Source organism: Aythya ferina, assembly GCF_964211825.1.
Source record: "Aythya ferina genome assembly, chromosome: 5".
In the NCBI taxonomy this organism is placed as follows: Eukaryota; Metazoa; Chordata; class Aves; order Anseriformes; family Anatidae; genus Aythya; species Aythya ferina.
In genome coordinates this window covers 5,788,587-5,814,644 of record NC_140301.1, presented here as the reverse complement: position 1 = coordinate 5,814,644, position 26,058 = coordinate 5,788,587, and the positions used below count along the sequence as shown (strand labels likewise).

The following is a 26,058-nucleotide window of genomic DNA, read 5'->3' as shown; positions in this document are numbered from 1 at the left end:
GATCAATTTCCATTTAAATGAAAAGAATGTTTATGTTAAAATATTGATGAAAAGGCAGCCTTCAGAGATTTTAAGAATACTTGTATTTACGTGGCATGACTGAAAGGTGACAGATTGATAGCCCTGGGAAATGCAGGTTAGTTCAGAACAAATTACATGGTGTGTCCTTACACTGACTTGGGAGCTCGCTTTTCAGCACGGCAGAAGAACTGCTCAGGCTCTAGGGTGAAAAAGTTGGCTTTACTTCTATCGAGATGCTAATTTTTTGTGCGTTTTGTACATTCTTTCTCCATAGGGGCTGTGCAGAGATCACTAAAGCTCATCATGGAGTCAGCCACCCGATGACACCTGGTCACTTCCTCACAGGCACTGACTTTGAACTAGCAAGCAGTTTAATATACAAATCCTACAAAATTTAAGTCACGCGGTCTCCGGCAACGTCACTACAGGTACCTGTTTTCTGCTCTTAACCTTGCTGAGTTCAGTAGCGTGGAATTATCACACGGGAGCAGCTGCCTAGTTCCATATTATTGGGAAAAAAGTGCTTTGTCACATATCCAGCGTATTGCTTTGTGAATTCCCCGTGCCGTGCAGACTGGATCACCCTCACTAACCGCCTGGATTATGCGGCTGCCTGAAGCAGGGAAGCCCTCCGAGCAGAGACGGTGAAAACTTGAAAATCATGCAGTTGGAGGAATATATTAAACTTGAAATTTCATATCCTTAGCAAAAACTGTAACCACTGGATTATTGCATAAGGGGAACTGCTTCCCCATTAAGTTAGTAATACCTTAGAAATTAGAAATTACTTACTAATTAGAAATACTAATACCCCATTTAAGAAAAAATCTGGGCATTAACAAGACTGATACAAGGTAGTTACCAACAATACTAAGGTAGCTCTGGGCACAGCCAGGTACAATACTGTACAACACCTTTTGAAGAATCATAGCTTTGGGTATTTCCTCCTCTAGTCCAGCTTGGTTTGCGAAACTATATCCACACAGTGTAAATTCTTCCCACCAGTTGTTATTGTTAACTTGGTGCTTTTAGGGCGTCTAGAGTGCCAAAAAAAAATGCAAGTAACCCGAGAAAAGTTATTTTCCCATTTTGAAAATGATGTACCAAGACTCAACATCCTGCAATTCCACATGGAGTAGAATTCACAGAAAATGAGGGAGGAGGGCTGAGGCATACCCAAACGATCTGGTTTAATGAGCTAACAGAATGTGCTGTCTGTGCCCCATTGCAAACGTTCATTTGGGAAGCTATACGGATATGGCCTTTCTTCACGCTACTGGTGTGCTGTAGATGCTAGCTGAAACCCCAGAGAGGTTTCTTCAGAGCTAACATATGCAAGCAAGTAGGGCACACAAATAATGACTTTAGTCAGATCTGCTAACAAATGTTTCTTTGATAACTGCATTAATTCAGTTACTTGCAATCATCTGTCCAAATCTCAGCTTTTTTTTTTTTTTTTTTTTTTTCCCTCCCTGCTTTCTAGTAAATTCATAGCATGTAGCTCTGTGTGCACTTCTGAACAAGTGAGATCTTGAAAGTCCAATATGTGGACAGTTCTGCATGAAAGCTACCGATCACCTAATCAGAAGAAAGGCTCACCCTGTTGTCCTAGCCCAGATATCCCTTGAAGACAGTAAATGTGCTGTCTCAGGAGTTGCTATAGCTGATGATCAAATGTGTGAAGATAAATTTGTGTTTTGGAGTTGAAGACACCATAGAATTGCTACAGAATTTCAAACTTGTGATTTGCCTTTGGTTCACGTGACACTGATACCTAGAAGGTAAAAGGAGCTTTTTTTCGTGGAGCAGGTTCTCCAAAAGATGTTTTCTTTAGAAAAGTGAAGGCACTTTTGCAGTATTGATTTCCTGCTGCATAGGCATAACTAACATTTCAGGAGATCTATACCAGTTTAAAATTTACATTAGGTCTTTTAATGAAATCACTAGCACCTTTGGGACTTCTTGGTAGGATAAACGCTGAACTCATATCAGCTGAACACTAAATTTCAACATCACTTAAGCAAAATTCAGATAGTAGTTGATCTACTACTTCCCTTTCCCCCAACACAACAACAACAAAAACAAGAGCGATTGACTCAATCTGGTATTGGTTGAGTTATTATAGCATAGTTAGGTTGTTCTTGGTTTCTCCTGACACGTGCTTTACCAAAAAAACTTGAGTTAAAATCAGTTCTGCCGCATGCGGGACACACTGCCAAGAAGTGCTAAGACGTACTGTCACTAGCTTTCTTGCAGATCTCCACACTGTAAGCAATGGGGGGATCCATGCTAAAAAAAGAAAGAGGAATAGCACAATGTGGCCGATATTGTGTTGTTTTGTTTTCAGAGTAGAGATCGGAGGCTGCTGTGGAGGCAAGCCCTTTTGCATTTAGTGCTGAGGGAATTTCACAATTGTCTTTGTCCTGAAAATTAATTTTCTGAAGTGGGTCTGCATGGGTCTCGGCTGGATCCCATTAAAATCAGTGGTAGCTGGGGCAATGGCCCTACAAGACAGGGCTGGACTATACTGAAAGTCTCTTAACTCCTTGCCCGTGTCCTTTTATGCCATAGACATGATCTCCATTCCAACAGAGGTTGTAGGTGCCCAGCCTTTTGTAGGGGGTTCTCCTTATACATTTCCCTGAAGTCTGTTATCAAATTAGAAATACTCTGATCGAAGTTTTTCATTTAGTTTATGCCTGGACAAATCATAGCGATGGCCTCCACCATCTCCACCTGTCAATTGATCTGGAGTAATGAACAGTGCAAGAACCCAAAGTGACAACTAGAACAGGGTTATTGGGATGAAATTTCAAAGCGAAACCTGCAGCAGAATTTCTGATGCATGTGAAGTCACAGGCAACCTGAACTGACTAGATCTTTCTGTATTTCAATAAGGAAATGCAGGTAATGCTTCAGATGTGTTTTTTAGAGGGCAAAGGTGGGCAGGATGAGGGATTCTGCTGCAGTTAAATCAAGGAGCTGTTAATCTGTTGGTGCATTTCTGTGCATTTTTTGATTTGTGTGTGTGGATGCTGAGTAGATCGGACAGGACACTAAGAAAATCGGATATATTCAGGTTGGTTGCACAGACCAAAACGCCTGTCCTGTCTTGTATTTGTCTCTGGGAAATTGTAAGACTCAGTAGGAATAGATTTTTGCCTTTTGTTATTTAAAAACAATAATCCATCTTCCTGCTTTTTTGAAGGGATATTCTATCCAAATTTTCCAAATAAAAAGCCAGCCAGGTATTTTACGCCGTTTCACGCTTTCACGACACCAGGATGGTCCTGACCATTTTCTCAATGTAAATCTAGCAGTGCTGAGGTTTGCTGCTGCTCCTCAAGTATCAACATAATTACATAAGAGTGTGCCAGCAGCGAGTGCCTGTGCTGGAGGATCATGTGCAGCACACACATCGCTGGCTGTCCGCAGCGCACTGAAAGCAGAGATTTATTGCATTTACAAAGGGCCATTACAATGCAATTTTAACTTACTGTCATTAAAGGGTCTTACATCATAAGCAATCACTGTAAAAAGCCTTAGACTCAGACTTATTCTTCATTTTTATAGCGTGATTTATTAGAGCCCCCATTATATCTTATAAATCATATCTGAAAGAAATAAAAATCAATTAGGGCCTGGTCCTTTCACCTTTACCCGTGTCGGGCAGTGCCTTGTGCTCAGCCTGGAGGAAACGGGGACGTTCCTGGAGTAAGGGATCGCTAGCAGAGGAGGAGCGAAGACAGCAAAATCTGGGTCCTTACTGAGCACGGGAGAGAGATGTAAAAATTATTTGGGAAATATTCTGCAGGGAGGGGGTGGTTCTCCATAGATTTCTCTGATTTCATCTGATCCTAACGCCGTGCCTCCCGAGTACTGTTTGGAGTGAATCACGTATTTATGTAATGCAACGTTCAGCAGAGAAAGCCAAGTCAGCCTTCTAATGCTGTTCTTTCCTCAGATCAAATTCAGCATGTAGTAACTAAGCTAATTGAAATACAGTTGCAAAGATCTCAAAATGGCTGTTCTGTTAGTGTGATCCCACAAGAATGCACTGCATCTCATAAAATCAAGCCTATATAAAATGGAAACTCAGCTTTGCCATCTGTATTTGCATGAGAAAGGCTTACACTTACATGATTATCAATTAGGACTCAATTTTTCAATCTGAATACCCCTGCTTGCCCTTTTTATTATGAAATACAGCACTTGGATATGATTTGATTGAACATTAATTGAAGTCATGTGGTTTGAATGGGGATGTATTCTGTAGTCCTTTGCAGTGAAAAATGCCACTAAGATCATGAAGAGCTCTGCCAGCATTAGAGCTCTGTGTTTTGATGCAGTGTGCTCAGGTCGTTGGTTATGAAAATACATATATTTGAAAATGTACGTTCCTAATAAGGTGCTAGGATCTATTGCACCTCAGTGCTTTGGAACAGAAACATGCAATGTATATATATATTTAAAAAAAAAAAAAAAAAAGCCCTACGCTGCAATTAATCTGTTCTCCTGAACCGTACTGCAGGAAAATTCATTTCTGTCCTTGAAGTGGCTGGTAATTTTGGCACGGAATTTCAGTAACAGTAAGGCTGGACGCTCTGTTGCTGGTTTGCTACCACCTCTCCTTATGGTAAAAGAAAGGCAGTATGTATAGACTATACTAAGGTAGTACCAGAAATATACACAGAGCAGTCTTGTATTTTTAAAAATAAGAAAGATGAGTACCAGTAAATACTCTTCAAAAGAAGGAAAAACAAATTGGAAAAATAATTTTCCTAGGTGCAGTCTAATATATGCGATTTTTGATCAGTTCTACAATAAAAATAATAATGGATCTTTGTATCCTTTGTCTCGTGATGCACCAACACAGAACACCAGTATTTTGTTGCCTTTTTTTTTTTTTTTTTTCTTTTTTTTCTTTTCCCCTAACCAGAACCAAAATAGCAAATGTCAGGGGAAGGGCAAAGAAAATAACTGAAGGCATATAGGGATGGATTTAAAGAAAGAAGAGACCAAGCATCATTCTGAAACTAGTCGCTAAATTCATACTGATTTCAGTGGCACCAAGGTTACATTTTTAGAAGTATTTTGGGATGGTTTAATTTTGAAGTCCTTCCTCATATGGAAATCCCACTCAGCATCGTAGGAGGTGCTGGTGATAGGAAGGCATATATATGTGTATGCATATGATGGTATGATCCATACAATCACAGCCTTGGCTAAATCAAGTAAATTTTGTAACCTAGAAACATTAAAATTAAGTAAGATTAAATATATATATATATATATATACACACAAAACTGGCAACAGATGCTGTTCTTTTTAAAGGTTTTAAGATAATAGAAATAAAATTGGAAATGGGCAAATGGGTTAAACACCCTTCCATGAATTAAAACTGCTAAGTCTGTGCTACGCAGCAATAGCTTTGTCAGGTGGGTAACATCATCCCTCTGATCTTCCTGTGAGGTTGTGGCTTCAAAGAGACTGTCAGATTTTCCGGGCAGACATCCCCTCTTCCTATGTGCTCCTGAACAACTCGAACCAATGAAGTCCTGGTTCTGCATGGTTGCTATGATCAGTTTTTTTCTTTTTTTTTTTTTTTTTTCCCCTTGGTGGTAGCTTTAAAATTTATTCCTTCTGAAGCCAGAGGGACAACTCACAGGAGTTATTTGTGAGCCTGCCTGCTCCCACCTTGGCTAACTCAGCAGGGACAGAAGCTGGGCCGTGGCCAACACTTTCCAGCTGGGATTGCAAAGGCTGCTTTGGACAGCATGTAGAGGAGCCGAGGCCGTGCTTACTAATGGGTTATGTAAGGATTTGCAGTAACGTGTCTCTTGATGGGAGAAAATAGGAATAAGATGGGATTTGAGGAGCTATGTTAATAATGAATGGCAGAACGGTGGTTAATAGATGTCTATCTGTAATTCCATTATACTACAAGTGCAGGGGAAACTTCATTTAATGCAGAAGGATTCTCATTTTTCCAGAGCTGTAATGCAGCGTGCAGTTAAAATTAGGCTCTCTAGTTAATTGTCAGCGTATGTGGTGAGAATTACTGCAGCCAGCTTCAGTGCAGGATTAGCCATGCCTCTGCAGGGGAGACCTCGCTCAAAGGCCCGAGGTGGGAGAGCAGCTCCACAAAATCCCCCTGCAGGGAGAAGGGCCCCTGTGGGTAGGGGATGCGTGTGGGGTTGCTATCCTCCTCCCTGTCTGCTCTCCCAAGATGCCTGTCCGAGGAGCATTCCTGTGCTGAGCATGTCCTGCACGAGACTGCTGCAGTATAAGCCCTCTCCGCGAGGGGTGATGCCTACCTGCACCTCTCCGGGGGATTTCACCGGGTCCTGAGCTCTGCCCAGCAGGCCAAAGACTGAGCAGAAGCCTCCCAAGACAGTAGGGGGATCAGGAGTTAGGGTCCCGTACGCCTTCCCATTCCTACGGGATGCGTTTTAAATGGAGAAGAACTAGCTTAAATGAACACAGCAGGGTTGAAGGGCTCCTGAACGTACAAAAGAAAGCTGGAAGAAATTCCTTTCTCTCATCTCTTCCCTGCTAGCCTTTACGCTGTCTCCTTCCTCGTGACCAAAATTCGCCTTTCCAAAGTCACCTGCCGAGGAAAGCTGATCCTTCTGCAGGGTGCCAAGGGAGAACAGGCAGGACGGGTGAGTAAGTTTTACCATGAGCCTTTATTTCCTCTTCCAGATCAGGGCCGTGCAGTATGTGCCAGGATGGCAAACCAAGCTCTTGGAGCCTTTCCATGGGACCCCAACCAGCTTTTATTTAAAAACAGGCAAAATGTTGACGTGGAAGGACGACAAAAGCTTCCCTTAGGGTTCCTTAACGAAGCCTGACTGTCCAGTGTGAATGTGAGTGCTCACACAGGAGCTCTGCTGAGAGCTCCACGTTCCCAAACCCTGACTGACCTCGTGGCCGTGAACCGCCACAAGCCCAACCTTACCCTGCTGGGGAGGAGGAGGAGAAGGAAGGGGGCAAGGATGTCGGACACCTGCAGGCCCAGTGCTTCAGGAAGTCACCTGGAGCTTGGCTTGTGTAAGAACAGCATGGCCAGACAGAAAACTGAAGGAGAGGAGGTGCTAGGAAAGTATTTTTCACACACGGTGAGCGCAGAGGCCTATGAGGTCTCACGCGTGCAGAAGGCAGAACCTGAGGACAACCTAACTCCCAGATACGCTGCTTTACCATGTCTGTGCAACTCTGAGGGGATTTTCCCTCTGTATCTACGTAGGGAAAATACATTTACAAAGGTGCCTGAAGCTGTGCAAAAGGTCCTAGTAAGCTTTAGAGAAATGTCCCACTGATTTAGGTGCCCGGTACCCGTTGGCGCGTGGTGATGTTTAAGCTGCCTGAGGAGATGCTTTTGCAAATCCCCTTGGATGGCTGCCGGTCTGCAGGTGCACCCGGTATCTCTGTAAGGCTGGCCTTTTCCATCACCTCATCTGCTGCTCTGCTCAGACCTCCAGGTACCAGACTTTGCCTCCGTTACCCAAATGGGATCCTTTATGGTATGGAGAACTGCAAGACCACTTTGCTTTACTAAGGTAGGTGTCTAAGGCAAGGTGTGATTTGAAACAAGCTACCTTTTCTTCAGATTTAGAAGACCATGCAAAGTGTTTAATCTCTCAGAATGAATTGTGTTACGCAAGGAATTAGTATTTAGAAACCTGGAATGTAATTAAACCTGGCCTCTATTGTTTTAACAGGGCACTGTTAACTACGCTGCATCTAACAACAAACAAGTAGTAACTGGGATCTTATGTTTGGTCAAAGTAAGTTTATAAACAGACCAAATTTGCAGTTAGCTGATCTTGCCTGAAATACACAAGTGCTCTTCCCTTCTACCTGGCCACCTACACTGAGACCTGCAATGAGATCAGGTCCCATTTGGTACCAGTTAGGTGCTGGTAGGCGGTCAAAGGGCTTGTGTTTGTAAACAGTGCTCATGGAAATGCTCCAGGAATGGCTACATTGGAGTAAATGCTGAGCCTGCCTTAGCCTGTTCCTTATCGTTCACGGCATTACTATACCAGATACAGCCCAGGGAAATCTTGCTTTATTCAGATCTGCAGCTATGTTCATATGCCGTGTCCCTTGTACTTGCTCAAGTGTAACGGTATAAAGGTTATGTAAATCGATGCTTACGTTAAGATGTTACCTTGGGATACATTTTGGTGTCAAATACATACACCAAACATATAAAATAACCATTAGCGCAAGCCTAAGATCCAATTAGGCTGAGAAATTTTGTGATGTATATTTTTGACAAAATGGCAGTGAATTCTAATTTTTGCATGTCTGCAATTGTCAGTAATTGAAAGTAGCACACGCAATGATAAGGGAGGTAAGGGTGGATTTGTTGCCTGACTATACTTTGCTAAGCATTGCTTTAATATACCATTCGCTTGTTAGTGATGCTGTCAATTATTTTACTATAAATTAGCTATTGTGAGTTTGAGATCTTTTTGCAGTGTCTGTCATTAGGTTGGAGAAGCACAAATCAAACTCCTGTCTCTTTTTACATCCATAACCATAACATATGGCTTTTATTAGAAAATGTTAAGTGTCTTTTAATGTCTCCTTAATGGACAGTGTGTGCATGTGTTGATGATGAAAGCCATCTTCCTTCATGCAAAATATTAATGCATACGGCCTGTGTCTCCATAGATACGAGTTAAGGAATGGTATTTAACCCATGAAATATTCAGTATACACTTAACTTCAGAAATCATGTTTCCCTAATTTAACAGTCCTTTAAAAAAGAACAAGTTAAAGGTAAATCAGGGGTTGAATTCTATCAGGTATGCACATGTAACTGTGAATAAATGGTATAATAACCACTGGGAAAAAAAAAAGTCTCCGTAAAATGCCTATTCCTAAATGGAAATACCCTCAGGGAATTAGGAAACGTGTTTTGTTTTTTTTTGTTTTTTTTTTTTTTTTTCTGCTAGAATTCCAGCTTGTACATCATAGACTCTTAATATTGGTTATATATTTTGCCCTCCAACCTAAAATATCGGAATGTTTCCAAGAAAAATGGTGTTTTAACCTCTCATCTGTTCGTAGCTTTTTTGTTGGGGCAGCTTTATGCGTTCGGCCTTTGGATCAGTCCACAGCATCTTGGACAAGCACACTGCTTTGACCTGAGATGTGTTCTACCAACAGATTCCTGGCCACCAGAGAGATCTGCTATTCAAATCGATGCCTGCTAATGTCAGGCTTGATTAAAGGAAGCTAACTAAGCCTTTTGAAGGATACCCTCCAGCCTTCCCTCTCTGTTTCCATGTTCCCTTGGCAGAAATCGGGGATTTGAAAGCTGCAGTTCAACAGCATCATCCTTTCATGTTGTGGTAAATATTTTATTATTCCTTTATCCTCCATGCTGTTTAAAGGAATTCATTTAAAATATTAACTTCTTTGTTCGGGGAGGAAGTCTCCAAAGGGTATGCAAACAAGAACCTTTAGAAACGCACCAAGATATAACTCCAGGCTCTGCTCCAGCTTTCCCATTCATTCAGCCTGCAGACCTGGCGGCTCCCTGCTGGAGATCTCTGCTCAGCCCAAAAGCCTCCATCCAGCAGCCGGTCCCACCACCCATTCATACACAACCAGCTTCCCTGTCTCTGCTCCCTGCCTTTCCACAGCTTTCCTGCATCCATCCAACTTTGCCCCTTAATTTGATCTCGCTCCTTTGATCGTCCTCAGGAGCACTGCTCATCCTCCCCCACCAGAGCACCAGCCATCCCCACGGAGGGCTGGCAGCAGCTCTCTGCCTTCGCAAGGTATGTTTAAGAGCAGAGTAACGCTTACCCAAGCCCGTTTCTTTGTGAAGGCACTATCCTTCACCTATTTTTCCTGCTTATCCAAACAGATGCCCTGGGGCTTGATCCTGCTGTTGCTCCTGAAGTAAATGTGCTCCTTACCTTTAACTGCCCTTGCAGAATCAGGCCCTAATTAATGTCACTGTCCTCGTATGTAACAGCACCGCAGGCACCGACTGAGAGGAGTCGGGTGCCTGTTTAAGACCATCTTTATTCGCAGCTATGCTGGGAACTGCACCAGTGTGTGCTCCCCTTCCCCAAACAACTGCAGGCACCGAGAGGGAGGAGTTGTCCTTCAGCAGCCAGGCAAGAAACCTGTCAAGCACAGTGTCCCCGCTACATGAATGAACCCTCTCCTCTGATTAATACTTTGCCTTTCCCACAAGGGAAAAAGACAGAGTAGGGAGGTAAGTGAGCGACTGAATTATCCATTCTCAGAGAAGCAGGATCATAAATATTTAACACGGTACGTATGAGAACAGACTGCCTTTCCAGTCCAGGCTAAGAAACTCTCCAAATCCCCTGCTCCCACAGGGACTGCCAGCTCCCGTGATCCTTTTTCCATCTCGTGAAGGGGAGAGAGCTGGTAGCTCAGAAGAGGGCTGGACAAAGGTGCCTCTCCTTACGGGGCTATACCTGACTGTCAAAACCTGTGCGTGGAGGGAAATGACCTGCAGGAACGGAGCTCTCCCTTCTCCCGTAGGATCACCTGGCCCGTGCCTGGGACCCTGCCCCAGCCCGTGCGTTTTTAGGAGCATGCTGGAGAGAGAATAAGGGCCTTGGCAGCCCCCGGGTGAGTACACGAGCTCCTGCCACGGCGTCCACCTGCGTGCCCCGTGGGTTGTGTCCCCACGGCCCCCACCTCGTTGTGTGTGACCCCCCCTGGTGCGGGTGCCACGGGGCCGGAGGGTGCCGGGGCGTTGGGAGGAGGGCACAGCGGGGCTTACCCTTGCATATCTGGAGGAGTAGGGATCCTCGAAGAGCGCCCAGATGCGGGGCTGCCACCGCCGCCAGAAGCCCCCGGACCTGCCATCGGGCGAGTCGCTGAGCGCCAGGCGTTTTGTCATCTCCAGCTCCTCTTCCCCGTCCCCGGAGTCCCCGGTGCCATCGACGTCGCCGTCCTCGGCGCTGCTATCCAGGGGCGCCCCACCAAAGCTGTCCAGGGCCTCTTCGGCGTCGCGGTGCTGGCGGTAGGTCATCCAGCAGCAGGGCTCCACGTCGGTCTCATCGATGCCCCAGAAGGCCAGCTCCTCCTCGTACAGGGGCCCGCAGACGTCGGCGGGGCAGTGCAGCTTGCCCGTGCGGTAGTAATTCAGGATGTGGGCGAAGACGCCCGGGTGGCGGTCGAAGAAGAACTCGTCCGTGCGGGGGTCATAGTCGAAGTGGCTGTGGGCATCGGGCTCGGCGATCCAAGCCAGCCTCGTGCCGGGCAGGGTGCGGAGGGTGCTGCGGTAAGTCTGGTGCCTAGTCCCTCCCACGTTGATCACAATGCGGTCGCTCTCGTCGCCCTGGCCCATCTCGTCTCTTCTCAGGCATGTCGCAGACGCATCCGAGCAAGCACGGCAGGCAGCGAGCCCGCGAGGGGACGGCTGCGTGCGGGGCCGGCTCCGCTCCCGGCGCCGGGGGCTGCCGCTGCCCGGCTCAGGCGGGGACAGGGGCAGGGGCAGGGGCAGGGGGGGACATGCTCCGGGAGCGCGGCCGCTGCGGCGGAGGCTGGGGGGGAGCAGCGGGGCCGTGCCGGAGGGGGAGGGCCCTTCGCTGGTTGGCCGCGGCCAAAAACATAGGAGGAAGGAAAAAAAAAAAAAAGAGGAAAGGGGAGGTAAAAAAAAAAAAAAAGGGGGGGAGAAAAAAATAGAAAGGGGAGGAAAAAGGAAAAAAAAAAAAAAAAAAAGAGGGAAAAAAAAAGGAGAAAAAAAAATAGAAAGGGGAGGAAAAATTAAAAATAAAAAAAAAAAAAAAAAGAGGCGGAGAAGCGCGGCGCTGCTGCCCACAGGTGCTGCCGGGGAGGGGGCGGCGGGGGGCGCCCGGCGGTGCTGAAGGGACAGCGCCTGCTCCGCCGCGCCGGGCGCAGAGCGGGGCCGGCGGCGGGCGCCCGCTGCTCCTCCCGCTGCCGCCCGGCTCCGGCTCCGGCCCCGGCCCCGGCCCCGGCCCCGGCCCCGGCTCCGAGCTGCCCGCCCGCTGCCGCCCGCCGCAGCCGCGCAGGCGCCCCGCTGCCGCCCCGCCGGGTCCTAGCGCCGGGGAAGCGCCTGTGAGGGAAGCAGGGAATTGTCAACCGCAGAATCCTCTAGGTTGGAAGAGACCTCGAGATCGCCCAGTCCAACCTCTGACCTAGCGCTAACCAGCCCTCCGCTAAACCGTATCACTGAGCTCTACGTCTAAATGTCATTTAAAGACCTCCAGGGATGGTGACTCCACCACTTCCCTGGGCAGCCCAATGCCTCACAACCCTCTCAGTACAGAAGTTCTTCCTAAGATCCATCCTAAACCTCCCCTGGCACAACTTTAGCCCATTCCCCCTCGTCCTGTCACCAGGCACGTGGGAGAACAGACCAACCCCCACCTCGCTACAGCCTCCCTTGAGGTACCTATAAAGAGCGATAAGGTCGCCCCTGAGCCTCCTCTTCTCCAGGCTGAACAAGCCCAGCTCCCTCAGCCGCTCCTCGTAGGACTTGTTCTCCAGGCCCCTCACCAGCTTTGTCGCCCTTCTCTGCACCCGCTCAAGCACCTCGATGTCCTTCTTGTAGCGAGGGGCCCAAAACTGAACACAGTACTCGAGGTGCGGCCTCACCAGAGCTGAGTACAGGGGGACGATCACCTCCCTAGCCCCGATGGTCACACTGTTCCTGATACAAGCCAGGATGCCGTTGGCCTTCTTGGCCACCTGAGCACACTGCTGTCTCATATTCAGCCGACTATCCACCATCACTCCCAGGTCCTTCTCTGCCTGGCAGCTCTCCAACCACTCCTCTCCCAGCCTGTAGCTCTGCTTGGGGTTATTGTGCCCCAGGTGCAGGACCCGGCACTTGGCTGGGTCCACCTCGCTACAGCCTCCTTTAAGGTACCTATAGAGAGCATTATTAAAGCTGGGAAAGATCCTCACGATGATCTGGTCCAACCCGGTGTGCAGAACACCGTGATGCTTGGCAGGAGAGGACAGACTGGGGCTACGGAGGTGATCGTCCCCCTGGACTCGGCTCTGCTGAGGCTCGCCTTGAGTACTGTGTTCAATTTTGGGCCCCTCAACATGGAGGTGCTCAAGCGAGTCCAGAGAAGGGCGACGAAGCTGTTGAGGGGCCTGGAGAACAAGTCCTACGAGGAGCGGCTGAGGGAGCTGGGCTTGTTCAGCCTGGAGAAGAGGAGGCTCAGGGGCGACCTTATCGCTCTCTATAGGTACCTCAAGGGAGGCTGTAGCGAGGTGGGGGTTGGCCTGTTCTCCCATGTGCCTGGTGACAGGACGAGGGGGAATGGGCTTAAGTTGCGCCAGGGGAGTTTTAGGTTAGATGTTAGGAAGAACTTCTTCACTGAAAGGGTTGTGAGGCATTGGAACAGGCTGCCCAGGGAAGTGGTGGAGTCACCATCCCTGGAGGTCTTCAAAAGACGTTTAGATGTAGAGTTTAGGGATGTGGTTTAGTGGAGGGCTGGTTAGCATTAGGTCAGAGGTTGGACTGGGTGATCTTGGAGGTCTCTTTCAACCTAGATGATTCTGTGAACGTGGTTAGGTTGGGCCTCAAAGGGAGATGGAGGTTTGGATGTGCTGGAAGAGCAGCAAAGAAGAAGTGGAGGGCTGCTACTGAGCAGGCGGTGTGGTCAGGTTGGCGAGGGGAGGCATATGGCTCAGGCTGCCAAGGAGCATTGCATGTGTTTGGGATGTGGAGAAGAAAACATTGCGGTGGTTGCAGCAGGATATAGTAAAGAGGCTTACGGACCAGATTTGCCAGTAAGAATGGTAACAGATTGGTCGTGAGCCTGGTGGGATAGAAGGAAGGCCTAGGAGCTGGGTACTGTGTGAGGTGTGGGGACGGAGGATGATGAGGCAATAGGGAGCGCGTTACTGGTATTGGCAGTGAAATTGAAAAGGGAAAGTGAGGCTATGCCAAGGCAACGCTATACTTAATTACCTTAAGATAGTGACAAGATCTCTTAAAAGCTGACAGCTACCTGAGCATTGGGTTGAGTAGAGAAAGACTGGTGGTATAGGGAGAAATGTGAGAATCACAAGCACAGAGAAGTTATCTGAAAAGCTTGCGAATCGCCAGAAAGAAGGCAATAAGTGAGAAGAGGGCAGGTCTGTAAACGTGAGCCTGGAATTACAAAAGGAAAAGGGGATGATAACTCATTGACAAGAAAAACAAAACCACAATGTGATTTTAGAATTGCCCTAAGTTACTATCTTTCACAACAAAGATCTAGGGATTAATGGGGATGCATGGTAGGGCAGACTCGGAGAGTTACCGAGGTTAACCCAGGAGGGAGGATCTGTGCATCCCAGGCCACCGGCACATCCACAGCTGTAGAGGCTCTTTTCCAGCTCATTAGCTCTTGCCTTCCATGCTACCTTCTCCCCCATCAGTGATTCCTCTTTAGGAATTTCAGTATGGAGATCTCAGGCAACTGAGGGGATGAAAGGGATTTCTTGCAAGCTTCTGTCACTTCACTTTCCCTTCTAGCCCGGGTCTCTGTTGGAGGCTGGTCCAGGCCCTTAGAAGTGACCTGAAGGTACGTGTTAAAACATGGAAGGTTCGCTTAAAGACAGATGTAGTGGGCTCAGGTGGAGAGGCCACGCTAAAGCGACCTGTGAGGTTTCTTTGAAGATACAAAGGCTGTAATTGGGAACGGAGAGCTGGCAGCCACCAAGAGCTGCCTACTGCAAAAGATCTGTGAGCAATATAGCCACCAAAATGAGAAGCTGTCTTAGAAATATAAATTGGAAAAATAAATGTATATATTATTTTGATGTGGAAAAGGAAAAAGAGAACATAATTTTCCAAGTTTTTTTGAAGTTCAAGAGGGAAACTATTAGAAAATAAGATCTTTATTAAGTAAGGTACGTAGCAGAAAGTATCTACCTACTAAAACACAAAGAATGCTTTGCACTGAAGATTATAGTATGATTTTAACTTAATGAGTGACAGTTGATATTATCAACTAGGCAGTAGTCAATTTATATAAAACACATGTTTTAATTCAGTCCAGTAGGTGCTGTGTATTATCAAAATTTTGATTTAAGCCTGCCCTGTAGTGATACCAAATCCTGGTTTTGTGTAAAAAGAAAGAAATGAATAAATAAAAATCCTTTTCAAATGGCAATATTTGAACTACAATAGATAAAGCAAACCTAATTAGTTTCAAAGATACTCCAATTTAGGGGCAAAATTTTTCCACAGAGGTTCATTTAATCCCAAACTGCAGCACTTCTGCCCCTCTAGTCCCACTGAAAAATATCTATGTTATAACCAGTTCTTACTTTGGCTCAAACCACAAGTCTCCGTCTTCAGCTGCTGGGATGCTGAAGGGTCTCCCCTTACCCTGCAGTGATTGCTAAGGCCTTAATGAGATTCTGCAATCCGCTGTGTACGTGGGATGAACATCTGTATGATTTTGTCACAGTCAGGCATGTACATGTTCGGGCTTTTCAGTTTCAGAATAGCTGTCTGTCTCCTCTGTGCCTTCAGCCCTGCGTTATAGACAATACAGTAACTTGTAGAAGCAGGAGCACGCGTTTGATCACCTATACAGCTCCACTGATGGCAGTGAAGTTAATGAATGAATGAAATGAACGAAAGAGTAGAAGCTTAGATCCCTTGTCAATGACCAGAGAGCAGCACCCTTTATAGCTCCCTGATGGGTATCTTCTCCACCCAGGAAGGAAAAGTTAAACAGGGATGTCTTCATATGAAGCTTGATGTGTGTGTCCAGGAATTATCTAGTTTTTCCCTGATAACTTTTGTCATTTTAAGTTAAATTAATAGTTACATTACCAAGTTTTACTTGCCAAAAAGAACTGACAAAGCTTTAAGAGAGCTGGGAGACCTGAGTGGGAGGCACAGATTTGGTAGGTTGCTCAAGTATTTCACAGTCTGGGAAAGGATTCTGGTAAAGCAGCAGCAGGTCATGTCATCAGAAATTCCCAAAATGCATTAAAAGATGTTGGCCTTGGAATTACATTTTATTTCCCGAGTTGATTCTGGTGAGGGATTTTGATGATCTGCCTTGAGCTGTGGCTGACCAAAGCCTGGCTAAAGGAGGGGAAAAAAAAAAAGCTGTGGAGTGTAGAAAGGTTTTTCAGTGTGGGAGCCTTCCGAGAGGCCAGAGTTGCACAGCTGCTACCCAGGAGTATAGATGCAGTTCGAGCAGTCCTATTAAAGTCATTTGGAGTGCCTGCAACCTTTGCTGTTCTTCTAAATCAACACTTCCAGTGGTGACAGTGGAAATATAGCTTTGAGACATCAGTCTGGTTTATTTTTTTTAAAACTCCTACGTAACAGAAAAAAAGAGTCAGTCCCCTTGCTAATTTTATCCTTCGTGTTAGGTCACCCCACTGCCTCCCGTGTTCTGATGACACAGGAAGAGTTAAGTCCTTTCACCTCTCTGTCTGCTGTCCTGGCATCACCTTTGCTGCCCTATGCTTCAGCATCTGCAGGGTAACAGTATGCAATGAAAAGTAGGTTGTCTTTCAGACAGAAGCCTTAAATTCTGTCCACAAAGGAAACCTTAGCTTGTAGGTTTGTGTGCTGTTCGTTTCTAAATCCCCTGCTCTCTGCTCAGGGCTTTAGTTGAGAAGCTCACTGATTTCTAATCTAAACTCCAAGGGATTTTTCCTCTCATTTTAGGGGGTGGGGCGTGACTGAGCATACATTCCCTAATATACCTAAACTGAATAACCTTTGAACTTTTTTTTTCTTCTTGTATGAAGTCATTTTACCACTTAAGGGAGGTGCTGGATTCACAGATCAACATCACAGAGTGTTGTATGGGCACGGAAAGCACAAAAGGAGGCTTTGTGTTATGCTTTGGTGCTTTGCTAATACAACCAGCACCTCGTTCTGCACATCTCTTTAGCCTCTTCATTTGCCGAGGTACCCAACAAGGAGACCAGCAATGGTGACTACCAATGAAGCACTGGCTCCTTAAATTTAAGCCTGCCGAGTCATCAGCCAATTTATATTCAGACAAAAGGGTTCTTACAAAACTTGTTGACCATTCTAAGAAAAGCAAAAAAAAAACCAAACAAACAAACAAAAACAAAAAAACAAAAAAAAAAAAAAAAAGGAAAAGAGATGTTTATAAAACTTGTGACTTTATGTACATCTCTGAATACACTTGGAGAGCACATTTAAAATGTTTTAAAGCTGGAGGAAGCTGAGAGGGAGAGATTTATTTGTAAGAGTTGTAATCTCAAAACAAAAGGCAGGCGGGGTTGGAATACCAGTTTTGTAATGCTTGAATGCTATAATTCAATCTGTGCTGCTTTGTATTACATTCATGACAACTCAACAGTATTTCTATGCAGTCCTTCATCAGCTCTAGATTACATCATGCTGTGAATTGCTCTATCTGTTAATATCGATCCTTGTAAATCATTTGGTTTGAGGTCCTCAAATGTAAAGCTGTGATGTACTTCACCGTGCAATGTACTCGCTCTGTCCTTGAAACTCATTTAAAAACAAACAAAGCTGCACTTGCAGAGATGATATTACGTTTCTGAAAGGTTAGGTTTACCCCTTTGGATGGTCAATAGCTAGATGAAAGCGTTCCATGGAAAGAATGAGAACGAAGGAGAAAATAATTGATTGGTGCTTGATGTTGACTGAGGGAGCCCTAGAGGTGCCACGTGCCTGAAGGGCTGCATAGCACAGAGCCCAGTTCAGGGAAGTCATGCTGCTTTTAGGGAGAGTGGCCATGGGAACAGAAGCTGGATAGGTTGAGTGCTAGTTCCTGTATACTTACCAAGCTATTTTTTTCTCCCTAATTACCTAGGTTTTGCTTGGACTTCATATTCATCCATGTTCTTCAACCACTGCATAGACAGATGTCAAACTATCAGATAAATGGAAATTGCTCTGGGAAAAAAAAAAAAAAAAAAAAAAAAAAAAAAAAAAAAAAAAAGTAATATTGTCTTATGTTAGAGACTGTCATTGGTCTTTCTTCATATCATTAACTCAGAGAAACTCCCACCTGAATCCATTTGGACATGGGAGGTGAAACTGAGTAAATACTATCAGGTTTGTGCACACAAACGAGGAGCATTCTGTTGCTTGCAAAAGGGCTCAGATGGTTTCCAGACCCTGTTTCTCACAGGGAAAGAGAAGACTTCTCCTTCCTTCCTGGCAAGAAGGGCAGCAAGTGCTGCAGATGGCAGTCTTACACCCAGCACCTGCTTGAATCCAGCACGTAGCTGGACTGGGCCAGGCCCTGTGCTTCTCTTGAAGCATACAGGTTGGTCAGAAATGGTATCCTTTTCTAAATGTGCTTTAGTCAAGGCTGTGGTAGAAGTGTCAGGATTTATCTTTGATGAGCATTCCCCCAAACAGAAATGATTGTTCCTCAAGAAATCAACAGAAAATCTCCTTTAAGTAACTGAAATAAAGCATACAGCTTTGCTGATGTGTCGCTTTGTTACAAAGTGTATTTCTGTGAAGGGTATAGATTTGTCTTTGTCTTTGTCTTGCTGATCTAGGCGAGATCCAGCAAAACAAGCTGCTGGTGACAAGGGAAATTCAAGTTACAGTATTGGAAGATTCATGTCAGCGCATAATGAAAACATGCTTATGGAAGCTGCTAAATACGTGTTACTAGGAGCTGAGTGAAGTAATCCTGAAGGCTCTAAATTTACATGCTTAAAAAAAAGAGTAAACGTGTGCACATAGAGCTGATGGATGTAGCTCCTACCATGTACTACAGCTAGAGTTTCAAAAGTGGCTAGTGATTTGGCTTTATTTTATTTATAGGTGGTCTGTTCTGGAAGAGTCATCAAAGGTCCTTGCCTTTCTGAGATTGGCCTAGTCAGCTTTTTCTGAAAATGAAACTCTACTAGCGCTGTAGTGACGTTTTTAAAATCTCAGCTAATTTGCAGGTGCGTGAACACACAGCAACAGACACGATCCCATAGGTACAGACATACATATTTCACATATAGAATTTACAGAATACAGAACAGGAGGCACTAGTCTTTTCTTGAGCAAGGGGTGCAGTTCTCAGTGCCTCGAGTATATATTTTTCTTTTAACCAACAAAAAAAATAAATAAATTAGGGTCGCTTTGTGACTGAAGAGGAGAAAACATGCTGCATTTTACACAAAACATATGCTTGCCTGTCAGCTGACTATTTCTCTAATACATCAAAATGATTAGATCATTTCTTTTTTCTTTATTTTTTTAAATTGAAACGAGAGCTTTACTTTTGTTGAATTATTCACTTCCCACAACTGTTATTATTTCTCCAGCCTACCCTGAATTTACAGCACTGACTGAAGTGTTCTCAGATGAGCAGGTGGGAGAACGGCCTGTAAATCATCATCTTTATAAACGGTTCGTAAAACTTTTGGTGTTGAAAGGTAAGAATAGTTGAAGTAAATCTCAACAATGCTGACTCAAATGTTTAAAGCATTGCTTAAACCCCTTGATTAACCCAGCTTCTCAATATTTGACATGAATCAATAGCTCTGAGATGTCTTTGCTGTTCTCTAGCTTTGTAAATATTTATGTGGCCAGTCCCATGAAATATGATGCTTAATCCTGTTAAAGTAATTCTTTGTGTGCTGCACATGAAGACATATAAAGTATAATAGTTCCAGTCATGCTAGTTAAATAATTGGCACTAAGGATGAAATCTGCTGCATTTCTTCAGTAAATAACCAGGATTTATACAATTCAACTGTGAGTGAATGGAAAGCAAAATCCACCTTCTGTCACAAATCTCTGGCCAGCTGCTGGGGATGCAGATTGCCTGATTTTGGCTTGTTCCTGAGCCAAATAGTAGGCTTTTGTTCCAGATAAGAGGTGCTGAGAGCTAGATCAGTGCTAATAGTGAACGGATGGCACCTCTATTAGCTTGTCCTCAGCCTTCCCTTGTTGGGATGTGCTGTAATTGTGCACTCCAGGGAGCTGGAGGATGCTCTGTCCATAGTTTCCAGGACCTGGGAAAGCCTTCTCTGGGAACAGTGGTGCAAAAGGGTTGCACCAGCCCTACAGATTGTGGCTGAGATATTCCTGCTAATACACAAGATCTGCAGGAGGCCTGTATTTAAATGGTTTGGCTTATGAAGCACAGTGGCATGCTTGTTCCTAAGACACTGTGCATTTAGTCATTGTTTACTGATGCAGTCTGATTCATCTGTGGATTCTGCCAGGCTTTGCGGTTGTGCTCCTTGCCTCTAGGTATTCCAGAAATAAAAGGGGCTGGGGAATAACAAGGAAGCTGGGAAAGATCACTGTGGCATAAGATGCGCAGAGTTGGCCACCAAGAATTCAGAAGTGGATCTTCCTTAGATGGGCTCTGTTCTCGTGTCCAAGTGGATCTTTCTGTGCTTCTAGGATGGATGCCTATCATACAAGAGGTCCTACTGGAGCATAGTTACAGGCTTTCCTGTAAAAGGATGGGAGAAAAGGGGTACCCAGTATGCAAATCCATAAGGGCCTGCCTTCTGTGGAATTTTTCAGATTAATTACAGATAAAATATATTCCTATGGGTTCTTGTAGGACTGTTCTCTAGCTTACAGGCATCCTGCCTAATAAAATGTGGAGAAAAAGGCGGTGTTTTATGTATTTAGAAGTAGTTTAGCTTTTTATTTGCTTTCTCACTGCAATTCCCTTAAGAGCCCTTCAGCAGATGAAGAGATCTCCATGCAGAAGTGATACAGTGGTGCTGCGCTTCTGTAGCCCAGTTTGACCACCAAGTAAGCCAAGCAAATAAATGTATGCTTAAAAGAACAGCACATCCCAGAAAAGGTGATGTGGGAATTCAATGAAATTACTTCCAGTTTTCCTGACCGTATGTTTCTATGGTCACCTGGGGGTGTGTGTTTGCCTGTATATAACTACATACAATAAAGGTTGGGACAAAACCCAGATGATTGCATTTGGATTGCTAACAGATTCTTCTTCAGCTTCCTTTCCATGTTCTGTTACATTGCTTGTCCTATCAGCTATTTCCCCCCTATCTCAAGCAAAGACCGAGTAGGAGCTGCAGAATGTGTCTTGTGTTTAGGGAGGTATTTAGAGGTACCTTGGAAGAAAAAATGATGTTTATGCACAAAGGCTTGCATTTTCAGCCGTGCACGTCAAAGGTCCAGGAGGTCTGAAGTCAAATTGGAAATCGGGCTAGACGTGGTCTATCAAAACATCAAGTAAAATTTGTAGCAGTGAAAATATAAAACTAATTAACTTGGTTAAAAAAAAAAAAAAAAAAAAAAAAAGTCTTTTAATTCACTCTGACCAATAAATGTTAGTCTGTAGAGAGCAAGTTAACAGGGACTCAAATAGTGATGGGGAAAAATTAACAAATGAGTCTTATATACCTAGACATCTGCTCAGCCAACCAAGATTTCTAAAGCGTCAGTTGCATGTCTGGAAATGTAGCCACTGGTGGCTTAAATAGAAGACATGGAAGTAGACATGGGTTTTGATGATTTTTTTTAAACTTCTATATTGCATGATGTACCAAAAAATAATAAACAAACAAACAAAAACACCAAAAGAGAAGAAAGCAAACAAAAAATCCTACCACATGAAAGCCACAGGTAATGTTGATGGAAGTGAAATGCTTGAAGGTCACATCCCTTTAGTCACCACAAAGCAAAAATGCGTTAAAAGTATGTTGCTTCAGCTGCAAAACAAATGTGCAGGAATCACCTCACGCCTAGCAGGTATGAGGATTAAATGTATTGATCAGCCTTTTATGTCTTTTTAATAATAATCACTTGTATTTAAAAGAGGGAATACTGTTTTGTCATCCACATCTAAGGGACAGCTTTTTTTGTCGTTCATGAGGAGCAGAACTCAGAATTCTTATTGCAAAAAGAAGCCAGACAGCAGATGAGGCAAAATGACATATTCAGGTAAAACATGAGCCACCAGCTCACTACAAGCAAGTTCAGTGCAATGACAGTCCTCCTGCCCTTCCCTAGGGATTGGGCAGAACTGCTCAAGAAGGAACAGATGGAAACAGCTGCCAATAGATGAGTTCTGGAAAGGATTCAAGCCACAGTACTTGCTGCGGCTTGGGAGCTTGTGATGGGCAGAGCTCACTGAATGACTGGTATCTATGATTTTGGACTGGACAGCTATCAGTCAGTTCTTACATACGGGACCCAGAAAAAAAATATTGTGGAACAAAGCCGTGTATAGGGCATTCGCTGCTATCTTTGTAATTCCAAAGTGAGAAAGGAAAGTACATCTCTAACCACAGAGCTCTAGAACAACAGATTTATCTAACTTCAAGTGGAAAATCATGATCCTTCCTGCTCATAGACAGAAGAGACCTGAGGTCCGTAGAATCTTGGTTCTACTTGTACACGGACAATTCACTAGGTTGCATTTTAGCTAGCAGGAGCTTGCATTTTATTTATTTTTTTTAACCTAAATATCTTTCTCATGACAGAAGACAGCAAGAGAGATGTTGAAGACGTGAGCCTTGATGTCATTTCCTTAGAATTTGTACCAGGCAGAGCTGACAGCAGAACAGCGCCTTCCTCTTCCACACCTAGGCTGAAGTCAAAGGCCCATAATGCTTGTGAGTGAGTTTTGTTTTATTTTTATACATATATATATATATATGTATGTATGTATGTATATAGCACTTATCAGCATTTTGATAAACACTCTTTGGAACTGGTCTGATGGCAGGGATAGGAACAGGAGTTGGCCTGTTAGTACCTCAGCACTTCTGTTTCCAACCAATTTAAAACAACAAAAAAAATAGAAAGCCACACAAACCACTGCGTCTTCTTTCTCAGAGAAGCCCTATGGTAAGAGGCTTCTTTAAGCTGTGGTTGCACATAGTACTAAAGATAAAAGAACACTGCTAATGTATTTTTCACGAATGTGCCTATGCCATAATTCATTCACTCAAAACAACGGTTTCTCCTGACCTTGAGATTGATTGAACAGGTGGCAAAAAGATAAGTTTAGGAAAGTCAGTGACGCAATGCCAATAATTTTGTCGTCTTGCATATTTTCTAGCATACTGTGAAGAATAAATAAATGGCAAAAGCTAAAGTGTCCTTGGCAAACAAACAAACAAAATAGTACCCTGTGATATTTTTACCTTTGCTTCCCCTCACCACACACAGTTTACGCCCACAGAGCTTGAAATATTAACCCAGCATGTTAATTTATTTCTTCCAGAGTTGCCCTGGCCATTGGATTTAACATCTCTCTTGGAAGTACTTCAAACCAAATGGCTGGCTCCATCTCTAGCTTTGTTAATTAGGCACATTACTTTGTTGCTTTTTTCATATCGTTTAATGTAATTGGCATTTGTGCAGCTTTTTAAAGGCATGTTTGGGCCTACATTTTGTGCAGCTGGCTCTAAACTGCAAGCTATTTCAAGTGTCTAGTTCTCTAGAAGACCGCCTTCGAGAGCACGGAGCATCTGCGTTGAGTGCACACCATGCTTCCTTTCCAAAACGAAGGAAATGACTACTGTGACACATGTCCTTCCCTGTATACATTTGTATTTCTGTGTCATTATGTTTGTAACGGGAGCATTAGCCGGCCAATTTGAAGAATAGGACTCCATCTACAAGCTGTTGTGTAAACGCTTAGCTATAATACAGTCTTTATCCTAGCCACCTTTATTCAGCTCACAGGGATACTTTGCCACGTAGACATAAACGGCTGTGATTTTTCACATAGAAGTGAATCTTCGCAAGCCATGAATTTGGCCTCGCTGTGATAAATCCTACAGATAAGGGTGCCAACGCAGTGTCAACTGCCAGTAAAAGCAATGAAGTTACACAAGGCAGGAATTCAGTACGTTAACTTCGGTTGTCATGGTGTGAAATGCTCTACCTGAATTGGAGAAGTGATTTATATAAAAGTTTAGGAAGAAAATATATATATACGCACTGAAGAAATCATCTAATTCCTCTTTTTCATAGAAATGCTTCCCTCTAGCGGCCTGAAAAAAAAAAAAAAAAAAAAAAAAAAAAAAGAAAAGAAAGCACAAGTTGCTTATTAATTGCAATAATATAATTTCCACTCACGTGGCAGCAAGTAGGAATAAAATATGCCTGGTAGCATAAAAGGCGCATGGATTGTCTGAGTTGCAGCCTCAGGAAACCCACAAGTAGCATAAGGCAAAGTAAAGAGAGTTGTAACAACAAGGCATTGCTTTACTGGTATATAGGCCTGCTGACTCTCTTCTGTGAACAACCAACTGAAAATGAAAAGCATTTCTCACAAACAGCAGGATCGTAATGCTCTGCCACACAGTGCTGGTCGAAACCACCGATTTCAAACAGAACCACACGTGAGGAAACAGTCACGAGCTGAATGCACAGGTCTCACAGGACATCTGTTCCCAAATGTGATGCGTTGTCTTCTAAAAATAAATAAAAAAAATAAACACACAGAAAAACAACCATCCTGGCTCACAGTCAGTCAGACGTAGGGTGCTGCACACAGCGGTCGTCAGTGAACCAAGAGGACCCTTATATCCTCCCAGAATGTGAAGCTAATCCACAAGTAAAATTCAAGTCATTCAGGTTTTGTCTTTCAGATACATCAGCCAATTGCATTCGTTTGAGGATTCAGAAGTAAAGCATCCATGTGAAGGAAAGGAAAGGAATGTTTTATGGCCAAGGTGTAAGGTAGATGACCTTTAGGTATGTCACCTCTACACTTGCTAATGTTTTCCTTGCGTAGTTTGAATTGTTATTTCCAAATATTATGTAAGATTGTTCCTCAGCTTGCCCTGTTCTACACCTGCAATTTAGGTGGAGGTGACTGTGCATGATGAGGTTTGTGTACCACTGAGGACCAGAGGACCATGGCATTGCAAGCCCACTGTCATCTGCTCTTGTGCCTGTGCCTCATCTGCCTTCTGGTAAGTACCCTGTCTCCCCCAGCACCATTTCTAACAACTCAGGCCATACCCAAACGGAAATAGACTGATTTCCCCAGATTTGTGCATCAATAAAAAAAAAAATAAAAATAAAAACCTGCTATTCCTTCCAATTTTCTCCTTTTTTTTTCAAGAAGGCACTTTGGTAGCAAAGTGCTTGGCATTTTCCTGGTGTATGGAGCTCCAGGTGGTGACTGAAGACAGTAAATATTTTTGCCGTTTCTCCACCGACTGATTTTCCATTATGAAAAGATGAGAAAACAGAACATTCAACTCACCAGGAGTTGACCTCACAAAGAAATGCAGTCTGCAAGCTATCCAGCAGATGCCGCCGTTGGACAAAAAAAATAGCTCAAGGTCAGTTCAGGCTGCCAAGGGAGAACTGGTGTTCCCAGGGTTTTTATCCAGCACCTCCCTATCTGGTCCCTTAAAACTGGGAGACCCATTTTACAACCATGCTCTTGCAACATTAGCTGACTGCTGAGACCCAGACTTCTAAATGAATCTGATTCCAAGCCAAAAAAAAACAAAAATAGTGGAAAGCTTCACTTCATACTCAGTATTTGCCTGCCTACTGAGGAATATGGGGTCATTCCTTGAGTCTTATATAAAATACCACACTTGTTTATGTTGTTAAGACCCATATAGAAAATAAAAGTTCCTGAAGTTCCTAGTTTCTGATGGGACCTGGGTGGGAAGGGACAATGCGGAGGCTCTTCTGTATTACGCTAAGGCTCATTCTGTCAGTTGTTAGCCCTGAAAGCTCAAATATTGAGTGGTGAGCCACTAGTCTCTACTTAATGTCATTCCCAGCTGTGCAACAAACTTTTTGAGAAGGGAGCTGCATAGACCAAGGAGAGAAAGTCATGGCTGTGCAACAGATTTACTGAAAAATGTGACTTGAAAGGCTGAGGCAGGGCTAGCAGTGAAGCAGTAGTAAGTAAGTAGTAAGTGAGGGACTCAGGTATACCTTTCAAGATGATCTCTTGGATGTTTGGCATAGGGCCTAGTATTTCCATACCAGAAGCTCAGCCACTGATTTCAAGGAACAAATTAATAATTTTAATCAAGAGGGAAATAATTTCATTTAACATGCAGGTGGTGTCTTGCTTCCTTCTCTGTTTTGCCTTTGG

The 26,058-nt window shown here is 44.2% G+C and overlaps 1 protein-coding gene and 1 long non-coding RNA gene across 4 annotated transcripts in view; one reads left to right on the top strand and one right to left on the bottom strand.

Annotated features, from left to right (window-relative positions):
• The window catches only part of KCNC1 (potassium voltage-gated channel subfamily C member 1), a 117,961-nt gene extending 106,379 nt beyond the window's left edge, over window positions 1-11,582 (bottom strand). The window contains exon 1 of one of the 3 annotated variants that reach the window (XM_084521965.1): window positions 10,809-11,582. In XM_084521965.1, coding sequence (XP_084378091.1) covers window positions 10,809-11,378 — 570 coding nt within the window. In that variant the 5' untranslated portion in view covers window positions 11,379-11,582. The remainder of the gene's footprint in view (window positions 1-10,808) is intronic. The other 2 variants (XM_084521963.1, XM_084521964.1) reach the window with 2 other exon arrangements.
• LOC311438013 overlaps window positions 1-25,441 on the top strand; it is an 85,888-nt gene extending 60,447 nt beyond the window's left edge. The window contains exons 4-10 of the long non-coding RNA XR_014693895.1: window positions 296-449; window positions 1,505-10,654; window positions 19,304-19,388; window positions 22,460-22,591; window positions 24,581-24,686; window positions 24,798-24,907; window positions 25,060-25,441. This is a non-coding gene — a long non-coding RNA (uncharacterized lncRNA). The remainder of the gene's footprint in view (window positions 1-295; window positions 450-1,504; window positions 10,655-19,303; window positions 19,389-22,459; window positions 22,592-24,580; window positions 24,687-24,797; window positions 24,908-25,059) is intronic.
• Window positions 25,442-26,058: the final 617 nt, after the last annotated feature.